At 42.2% G+C, this 10428-nt stretch overlaps 1 protein-coding gene across 1 annotated transcript; it reads left to right on the top strand.

The window, feature by feature from the left end:
* Positions 1 to 638: 638 nt before the first annotated feature.
* Positions 639 to 10428, top strand: pigt (phosphatidylinositol glycan anchor biosynthesis, class T). Its single transcript, XM_080533630.1, has 12 exons — positions 639 to 1105; positions 1808 to 1985; positions 2233 to 2360; positions 2602 to 2702; positions 2844 to 2930; positions 3392 to 3479; positions 3614 to 3711; positions 4011 to 4170; positions 4373 to 4573; positions 8454 to 8619; positions 8842 to 8925; positions 9091 to 10428. The coding sequence occupies exons 1-12, from the start codon at positions 664 to 666 to the stop codon at positions 9338 to 9340; spliced, it is 1983 nt and encodes a 660-aa protein (XP_080389756.1). The 5' UTR covers positions 639 to 663; the 3' UTR covers positions 9341 to 10428.

Raw genomic sequence — 10428 nt, 5'->3', positions numbered from 1 at the left:
ACAGTGTTTTATTTGTATAGTATAGTATAGTGGATAGTGTACATAGCCTTTATTTATGTAAACCAGCTCTTTTCCCTTCTTGTTTTTAGTTTTTTTTCCTAGCACCAGGGGAGCCCCCCCTCCCAAATTTCGTTGTTTGGTACCTGTACTATATCAATGACAATAAAGACCATTCATTCATTCATTCATTCAAATTTCAACTTATTGAGATTCACATGTAATTGGTTAATTTACTAAATAATATTTATATTAATGTTGAATTATAGATTATTTAAATGTTTTGATAGGCCTATATATTGTCTGAACAATGTATCTGTACAATTGTTGTCCTAGGCTTAGCAGGCTATATGCCTTAACATACTTTAAAATAAATACATATATATATATACAAACATTTTAAATCTTTCATTTTCAATAAAAAAAAACATTTATTAAGAGTTATCAAAACCCCAGATCAGCGACAAATAAATTACAAATCAATGGTCATTTTGATTCAGATACATTTTTATGCGCATTTCAAGTGCAATGCTGATTGTCTATACTGTCCATAACATCATTCTTACATCCCATTGGTTCAATTGCTACATGACGCGCAATGAGGAAGTGATCGCCGTGGACCAGCAGTGAAAAATGGCAGCGCACAGGTGCAACGTTATTGTGCTGATGTTCGTTATTTGTAGTTTAATCGTGTTTATTAGAGCAGATTTACGAGAAACAATTCCAGTTAGTGATACTGATAACGTCTTGATTGATCGTGCACAGACAACGCATACAGACGAGTCACAAACAGCTACTGAGACCGAAGACCATGAAGAGGCCGCGGGGGAGAGGCGATGGGAGGCGACCGAGGTCGAAACTAATCTGGCGTCTGCTCCGATAAGCGACGACGAAGCCACCCGTGTCCCCGATACCACCCGTGTCCCCGATACCACCCGTGTCCCCGATACCACCCGTGTCCCCGACGCCACCGATCTCCCTACTGCACCGCCGGATAAAGACCAGTTTCAGGAAGAATTGGTCATCAGACCGCTGCCTTCTGGTGATATTTATTCCAGTTTCCAGTTTCGCACACTGTGGGATACAGATTTATTGCGAGGAGATAAAGGTAATTGTTCTCAGCTTAATTGTTTGATGATTTAAGATGGGTTTTATGTTGATCTCTGAACTGATCTTGTTCAGAGAAATCAGTCAATGCTGAGCTGGTACAAATACCTGCAGTATGACAGCTTTCCAGGACAACAACCAACTGGGTCATCAGCACAAATGTTGCCCAAGAGACCCAAAGGGAAGGTTGTTGTTATAGCCCAGCATTTACTCTCTTGAGATGTATTTGTTTATTATTAGTTTATTTTGTTGACCCTCTTTTAGTTCCACATAGAACCCCACAGAGTGGATTAGTTGGTATGGCACCAAAAGAGTGTAATCAAGTGCAATACTGAAACACAACTGTGAACATTTCAAACCTGCAAACTGCGACACTTTAAATGAATGTGCAATAACACTATGTGCAATATGACAACCCTAGGGTACATAAGGTTACGAGATAGGAAATGATAGCATAGAGTACAGCACAGTGTTTTATTTGTATAGTATAGTGGATAGTGTATATAGCCTTTATTTATGTAAACCAGCTCTTTTCCCTTCTTGTTTTTAGTTTTTTTTTCTCCTAGCACCAGGGGAGCCCCCCCTCCCAAATGTCGTTGTATGGTACCTGTACTATATAAATGACAATAAAGACCATTCATTCATTCATTCAAAAGAGGTTATATACACACCTCATTGCTGTGCCTGACATTTTTATTTTCAGTCTCCCATTACCGTCTCTTCCCCAAATCCCTGGGCCAAGTCATCTCGAAGTTCTCAGTGCGGGAGCTTCACATCTCCTTCACTCAGGGCTACTGGAGGACAATGCAATGGGGCCAACCTTTCCTACCATCGCCCCCTGGTGCTGAAGTATGGGTATGGTTCCAGGACACAGTCACCGAGTAAGTATTGCTACACAGATACAGTTAGTTAGCCTAACTACTCCTGAATGTACAAAATAATTGAGTACTTTAAAAAAAAATTGAATATAGTTTTTTTAGTGCCATCAAATTCATAGACTCTTAATAAAAGCACTTGTGACACTATAGGTCATATCCTCATCATGATTGGTGTCAGTCAGATACTCCAATTACACCTAAATCTCCACCAAGCTATAATGTGTGCATTGTGATTAATTTCACCTTCTAGTGTGGACAGTGCTTGGAAAGAGCTGACCAATGTTCTCTCTGGGATCTTTTGTGCCTCCCTGAACTTCATTGACTCCACCAACACTGTGCAGCCCAGCGCCTCCTTTAAACCACTAGGTGTGGGCAACGGTAAGTTTCCTATTTCTCAATACCAAGCTTGCATGTTTGAACAAAGAGCAGTGTGAAAGAGTAGCCAGTTCTTCTCTTTCAAGTTGTAAATGGATGACTAGCTTAAAAAGAATCACAAAAAGTTGTGTATGTTATTATAATCTACTATCTTCCCTTACTGATGTGGATTTCTGCATGTACTGAGTTGTATATTTTGATGTTGCACATTGACGACCTGTCTGCTTGTGTATCCTATATGTAGTAACAGACCAACGCTTCCTCCGCTACGCCGTGTTGCCGCGGGAGATTGTCTGCACAGAGAATCTGACGCCATGGAAGAAGCTCCTCCCTTGTGGCTCCAAGGTGCTCTGCCAAGAGTATGTTGTTGGTGGTGGTGTGTGTGTGTGTGTGTGTGTGTGTGTGTGTGTGTGTGTGTGTTTGCCTGCTTGCACGCTCATGCTCCACATAATTAACTCAGTTCATTGCCCCTCTTTCCTCCTTCAGGCTGGTTTGGCAGTGCTGATGAAGTCAGAGAAACTCTTTCACAGCAGCTTCCACTCCCAGGCTGTGCACATCAGACCAGTGTGTAAGGTAAGATGTTTACAACGGTGTAAGAATATGTTTGTACCTTTCAGACAGTGACGGATGAAATGTGCGAGAAACGGATTACGCATACTTTTATTTGTCAAAAGTAATTTCTACAACAACAAAATAATCGGTATTTTGTCTTTTTAGTTGTTGTTTTAGTTGTTTTTTTCCTTCTATCACGGAGACTACCAATGAGCTACATTACTCTTCCTGCTACAACTGGTGGATTGATGATTCACTTGCTTAGTCAAATGTATTGATTGTAAGTCGCTTTGGAATAAGGCGTCTGCTAAATGCCAAGAATGTAAATGTGCTCTTGAGGTACAGAAAAACAGTGACATTATGGATAGTCGTCTGTCATTGTATGAGGCCCTTATAAACAATTGGCTCCATCAGTTTTTGGATGGACACAAACTACCTGCCTGATTGGGCACTGGTTCAAGGCTCGGCCACTGTCGTTTCAGGATTGGCAGTGTAAGTCCTCAGGGTGGGAGCTGAGGCAGACCCTGAACGTGGTGTTTGACCTACACACTTCTGGACAGGGCAAACGAGGTGAGAACGAGGCGCATTGAATTTCATATTTTCTAGATGGCGATCTGTTTCAACACACTAGCCATTTGAGCCATTCGAGCAATTGATTGAATTACATGATGATAATGTGTTGTGTCGTTGGTCATTTCCCACAGAGTGGTCCCTTTTCAAGATGTTCTCTCGCACCCTAACGGAAGCCTGCCCTCTGGCCTCTTCCAGTAAAGTCTATGTGGACGTCACAGACAACCCCCAGGTTAGCGAATGCCTCGCTTTTTTTTCTCCACAGAAAAGTCTAGCAAAAAAGTTTTGCCAGTTTAGCAAAGGCCTTGCTCTCATTCAGGCTGACCTCCAGGTAGTGCAGACAAAGGATCTCCATGTCATACATCTGAATATTGTTAGCTATCTTTCAAGATTAAGTAGAGGAATCCACAGTAACAATCAATTGTAACAAAACAAGTGGAAAAACCTGTACGGATAAGCCTATGCCTATGGCAGTTGTGTAGCAGGAAGCAGGTATTAAATGTTGCTGTTGTTCCTCTCTTTACCCTGTAGGGGGAGATGTTTGAGCTGAGCCCGGCCACTCCCCTGCTTAGCCAAGCGGTGGTGCTGGGGGACAGGAGGACCTACTCGGTCTACGACCTCACCAACAAAGACACCTTCGGATCGCTGCGCTCGCTCAACATGCTACTCCGCTGGAAGGCAGCCGACAGTGGTGAGAGTGACATGACATGACATTGCATCCATCCATAATGTCCTGTCTATTCTGTCAATGACGAGAGTTAAATCGCATTTGATCTGTCTCTTCTAAATGTATGAGGTAGGTAGCATTTTACCATATGAAAGAAGGTCCAGTGTGGGGAAAGTGTCCTCATAGCATTGACTGTAGGAATGCCCTCATCCTGCCTTCCCCCTAGGAGACATGCTGCGTCCTCTCCTGCACGGCGAGCGCTATGTGGCTGGCTACGGGCTGCAGACAGGGGAGATCCACACCCTGGTGTACAACAACCACCCATACAGGGCGTTCCCTGTGCTGCTGCTGGACACAGTGCCCTGGTACCTGCGTCTCTACATCCACACCCTCACTGTGACCAGCAAGGGCCGTGACAACAAGCCTAGTGAGTTCCACTTACTGTCCTGCTGCCATTGTTGTTGTTATTCCTGTAGTTCCTATGAGCTTATGAGAAGAACAATCCTGGTCCTGGAGAACAACCCTTTGTCCCAGCCTGGTGTTATCACACCAGATTAATCATCAGCTTGTCTTCAACTGATCTTGTTCAGAGAAATCAGTCAATGCTGAGCTGGTACAAATACCTGCAGTATGACAGCTTTCCAGGACAAGAAATGAAGTTTAACTGGATTAAGTAATGGACAGGTATGTGACATGGGCTGCTGTTTTGGTCCCCAAGTAGGGCACGGTCATTTTTCTGTTTTTACAGATTATGAAAGTGCAGATTGTAAGCTTTCAAATCATGTGTCATACATTGAAAACAACAAAGAACATCGCTATGTAACATTTAACTGCATGTTAAGTACATCACAACATGCTTATAGAACATGAACATGCTAAAAACACATAACTACACATAACTAGATGATCACTTTTGAACACATCCTAAAACGTACGTTTGTTTTGTTGTGGATTAATAAAATGAGACTCAAGATAGGAACTTGCTTTAAGTCTAGGTATAATATTTAATAAGGAAAATGATCTTTCAAAACTCGAGTTGGACTCAGCCCACTGAAGGTAGACTGAGCCCCCACTTACACAAAACACATCTCTCATATAGTGTCAACATAGTCACAACAGCGATAGGAGTCCGCATTCCATAAGTGTGGGAACATTGGAACAATGTTGGACAAGGTCTTCATTTCACACTGTACACTGGGTCAACATAGTCACAACATTGATAACGAGTCTGCATTCCACCACTGTCCATGAACACAAGGCCCTGGAGCAGGCTGTGCCCATGGACAGGACTGGACCAGACTCTCCCAACAATGCCATACATTAGGGGTGCAACGGTTCTCGGTTTTTTTACGGACGGTACGGTTTGCGTTCCACGGCTCAATTCACTAGTGAACCGTGACGGTTTTCGGTTTATGCTGCGATTTGGCTGCGTTCGTAAATTAGCTCTGAGAGCGCCGCAACAGTTTGAGGAAGCCCCGGATTCCTACAAGTCTGCGGTGTGGGGTCATTTCGCTTTTCCCGTTGAATACGACAATAAGGGGGGGGGGAAACAGTGGACAGAAATATTACTGTCTGCAAGCTCTGCTTAAAGCGTGTGCCATATGCAAATGGTTGCACCTCTAACATGAACCAGCATATTCGCCGCTACCACTCAACGATAACACTGACTGGGAGCAGGAAAGCCAGTCAGGCAGCGTCAGTGAGCAGACAGCAGTCTCTCTCTGATGCGTTCGGACAGACGTACACTACCACTTCAGAGAAACACAAAAAAATAACCAATGCAGTGGGGATGTTCATTGCAAAGGATTTGCAGCCCTTTTCGGTGGTTGGAGATTTGGGTTTTCGAAATCTGATAAAAACTCTCGAGCCCCGTTACAGTGTCCCCTCCCGTACATCATTCAGCACCAAAATAATCCCCGGTATTTACCAAACAACGCGCAGAGGCATTGAAGACGATTTGGCAAAAACACAGAGCTTTGCACTGACTACGGAGGGTTGGACCTCCCGGGCAACGGAGAGTTACCTCACTGTCACGGTCCACTACATGTCACCGGATTGGGAGATGAAGAGCGCAGTACTGCAAACTCGTCCACTATACGAAAGCCATACCAGCGCGCACCTGGCAGAGGAACTAACAAATGCAGTGACTGAGTGGAAGTTGGAGAGGCCAAACATAACAATTCCCGTAACAACAGACAACGCAGCAAATATCGTAAATGCGATCCATGAAGCTGGTGGACTGGGGCCACAGATCGGCTGCTTTGCGCACGTCGTAAATCTCGCCGCCAAGAAGGCAGTGGCAATAACCCCGGTGTCCCGCCTCCTGGGTAAGATCAGACATGCAGTCACTTTCTTCCACAAAAGCACCACAGCCCACCATATTCTGACAATATGTTAGATATGTTAGACTTACCAAAACACAAATTAATCCACGATGTCGCAACTCGTTGGAATACAACACATGACATGTTGGAACGCTATGTGGAAAGTGTTACTTTTGTAGTGTGAATTTGTTTTCCTCCTGTTTGTATACGGGCTACCAGCTGTCAAGGCTAAAGTGCACTTTTACTTTCGAAAGTGTTTATTTATTTTTGGACATTTGAAAGTGTTTTTTGTTTATATACAATTATATATACATTATATACATAACATATACATGTGTATGTTAAAGTTCCATATTATGTATAAGCAAAATAAAGTAAAGTAACAGTTTGTAAATAAATAGTAGCATTTGTTTCTGAACCGAACCGTACCGAAAACCGTGACCCAAAATACCGAACCGTACCGAACCGTGGGCCAACTGAACCGTTGCACCCCTACCATACATGCCATACATGTGAAAAATCCATTACAGTTTACAAGACTAACAACCTTACTAGTATTGTAACAAGGTTACAAGTATCCCTAACACTCACTGAGTACAAGGCTAGACCTTAGACGATATAGTAAACCCAAAACAAGTATTTAGTGATCCTAAACCTGTCGTTTTGTTATGTTGAGTGGGCTCTCCAACACTTAAAGTTTCATAATATGAAAAGAAAAGAAAAGAAAATGTTTTGTCATGTCCGGGACTTCACGATTCCAGACTTGTTACCCCTTTCAACAGCCCCTGTCACATTTTGCTTTTTTAAACTGCTTTTTTAAAATGCTTTTTTAAACTTCAGTAAGTCAGCTGTAGAAATGGATGACTGGTATTTACTAACATTTATGAAGCTTTGGATTAAACTACCCCCTTATGTATATATTTTTACCAGGGGCCTCATTTATAAACGTTGCGTATGCACAAAAGAAGGCGTACGCCACTTTCTAAGACAACTTTGGGATAATAAAAAACAAACTTGGTGTGAGAATGTGTGGTCCTCCATGGACACTATGACCCATACGTACGCACAAAAACTGGAGAAATTAGCAATTGCGACTCCGATAGCAGAAGGATGAAACTTTGAAATGGATACCATTGTGTAAAATAAATCAAAATATTATCTCACGTATTATATATGAGTTCTTGAGTGCACACAAAAAACATGATTTAGGATAATAAATACAAACAGAGATATCTGTTTTTGCAAAAGGAAGCCTCAAATATGTTGTACAGTTTAATGGGAAATCATATTTAATTGGATCTGTAATTATTAAACAATACTTGCATGTTACAAAATGTTTTCTTGTATATAATAAGGTGAACAGTAGGACAAATTACGTTTAAACTGATGTAGCTTTCGATACGAGTGCACAGTTTCATATTGTTGTCACATGTTCGTTGCGTAGAACTGTTGCGAAACTGGGTGAAATTCGCCTTCCTGTCGGGATTTGCCTTCATTGTCGTCATGCAGTCAGTATGGATGAATATTAATTAGCGTCATTTCATTGATCATTTAAAGGCAACTATGAGTGTTAAAAGGGTGAGACAAGATGCTTGCTCACTTGCTCATGTACAAGTTGATTGTGATTTATAAAGGTAAACAGTGTGGGATCTGCGTACGTGCTGTGTTATAAATCAGAATGTTTTGTCTGTACGTGACCTTTTCATGTCAATACGCAGTTTTATAAATGAGGCCCCAGATGTTTAGGCTTGTCTTATTCTTACTCTCAGTGCCAGGCACTGTCTATCCACAGGGTGGAGCATAGGAGCCTCCATTTGGATCATGCAACTTAAAGCACCTATTGTATGTGTGCTGACCAAAAGCTATTATCATGCAAGGAGCTTAGACAAGGCTACTGCTTTGACTACCAGTTAGATTGTTCCTGAATGCATAAAAAAAGTGAGGATTCTAGCTCTTATATATTTCTTCCATCTTCATCTACAGGCTACATCCACTACCAGCCCTCCAAGGACCGTCTGCGACCACACCTACTGGAGATGCTGGTCCAGCTTCCTCCCAACTCTGTGACCGAAGTGACTGTGCAATTTGAGAGGGCGCTATTGAAATGGACGGAATACACACCAGACCCCAACCACGGCTTCTACGTTGGGTATGCCTCGTTAAGTCTAGTGAAACATTAACTTAATGTTAACATGAACATGAGCTACAACAATGTTTGTTTAGATAACGTGGAGTTTTGTCTGTGGCTTTCTTAGCTTTTAGATTTGTGCTTTTCTGTAGATCGCGGTAGATAGTTTTGATAATGTATGTATGCAGCACCATTGTTTGAATCTTTCTGGTGAGAATCACTGAATTCTGTCTTTCTCCTCAGGTCTTCTGTTATCAGTGCTCTCGTGCCCAGTGTTGTCGCCATGGATACCAACAGCACTCAGGAACGGCCGCTTTTCAGCAGTTTGTGAGTAGATGTGGCTGTTGATTGCCAAAGTATTTGTTGTTTTATTTTTTGATAGTTATGAAAATAGTGGGCCATTCCCAGCCCAACTGAATTTCAATCTATTTAAATTCATTAGAATTGATCCTAGACCAGATCTTCTATCAACCTGCCCTTTGTTCCTCCCAGTTTCCCCTGTAAGGAGGAGTCCAGTTTCTTCATGCGGGTTTACACTGAGCCTCTCCTGGTCAACCTGCCCACTCCCGACTTCAGCATGCCCTACAACGTTATCTGCCTCACCTGTACGGTGATAGCCGTGGGTTATGGCTCCCTCTACAACCTTCTGACTCGCACCTTCCAGGTGGAGGAGCCCAGCCCGAGCCTAGCCAAACGGCTAGCCAATGTCATTCGCAGGCTAAGGGGTGTGCCGTTACTCTAAGCAGGGATGCTAATACTGGTACATTTTCGCCGTAGGCTTGAGTCATCTGGCTAAACCACTGGAAAGGTTTACTTTAAGTTTCAGGGAGGTACAGCACTGGAAACGTGTGTTTTATTTTAAGAAGACTGTCTCAGTTTAGAGATTATGTTTTGATATTGATGAAGGACATGAACAATGAAGTCTCAGATGAAGTCTTAAGGATTCAATGGATGTTCAAGGCATTGTCCTGCCTGTGAGGAGCACAAAGGACGGCCTTTCTTCAGTGCACTGCTACTGATGGTTGAACAGAGAATAAGGGCTTTCATTAACATGGGTGGAACCAAAGTGTTTGATTCAGGTTTCAGTGGTGAGAAGTGCTGCAGTAAAATTCCCTATACTTTTTCTCTGAAGTGTGCTCCTGTTAACTTCACTCTACCAAGTGAAGTATTGGATTGGCATGGGCTAGATTTTCCACCATCGAGTTGGGAGAGTGAACGAGAGAACACTTCAGGGAGAAGGGTAGAGAACCTCAGCCAAGCTCTGATTTATACCTGAATGAAAACTCAGTGTTATTTATTCACTGTCTTTATTTTAAGCCATACCTAAACTGACAAGAAATGTATAAATTGCCACATAAATCTATAGCGACCTTGTCTTTGTTCTTTTAGTTATTGAATGCATGTTGAAATGTTGAATGCACTGACTGACAGAATTTTCCATAACCTGTTGCCTTTCATTGTTTGTTGCATTTGTGATCACATTTACTAGTTGATCAAATAATTAGTCAAAGTAGTCGAACTGGTTGGGAAAAACCCTACCATATCTCCAGGAAATGGACATTGGTCCATGTCGGCTTAAGATGGTTATTATACATTTTTCTCTGTAATGTTTTGGTGTTCCACCAAAAAAAGGAAGTGGTGTAACAGATGTGTTGCAGAAATACCCAACACTTAAAGTTATTGAAATTCAGTTTATCATGTCCATCAACCTTACTATCCAAGACTAATTCTGGCCTCCATGTAACTGCTTGGTCTTTGTATACTGAAACTTGTCTTGGTACAAAAATTCTACTGAGCAACATGAGAATGTGTAAAGATGTATGGGATTAT

This window comes from Nansenia antarctica, assembly GCF_963989245.1.
Source record: "Nansenia antarctica genome assembly, chromosome: 6".
Classification (NCBI taxonomy): domain Eukaryota; kingdom Metazoa; phylum Chordata; class Actinopteri; order Argentiniformes; family Microstomatidae; genus Nansenia; species Nansenia antarctica.
The sequence above is the reverse complement of the archived record's forward strand: the minus strand, read 5'-3'. Positions and strand labels throughout refer to the sequence as shown.

Coding starts and splice junctions, on each gene's coding strand:
- pigt (XM_080533630.1), top strand. CDS start 664: ATGTTCGTTATTTGTAGTTTAATCGTGTTTATTAGAGCAGATTTACGA. Junction 2,361..2,601: donor ACCACTAGGTGTGGGCAACG/GTAAGTTTCCTA, acceptor TCCTATATGTAG/TAACAGACCAACGCTTCCTC. Junction 8,620..8,841: donor AACCACGGCTTCTACGTTGG/GTATGCCTCGTT, acceptor CTTTCTCCTCAG/GTCTTCTGTTATCAGTGCTC.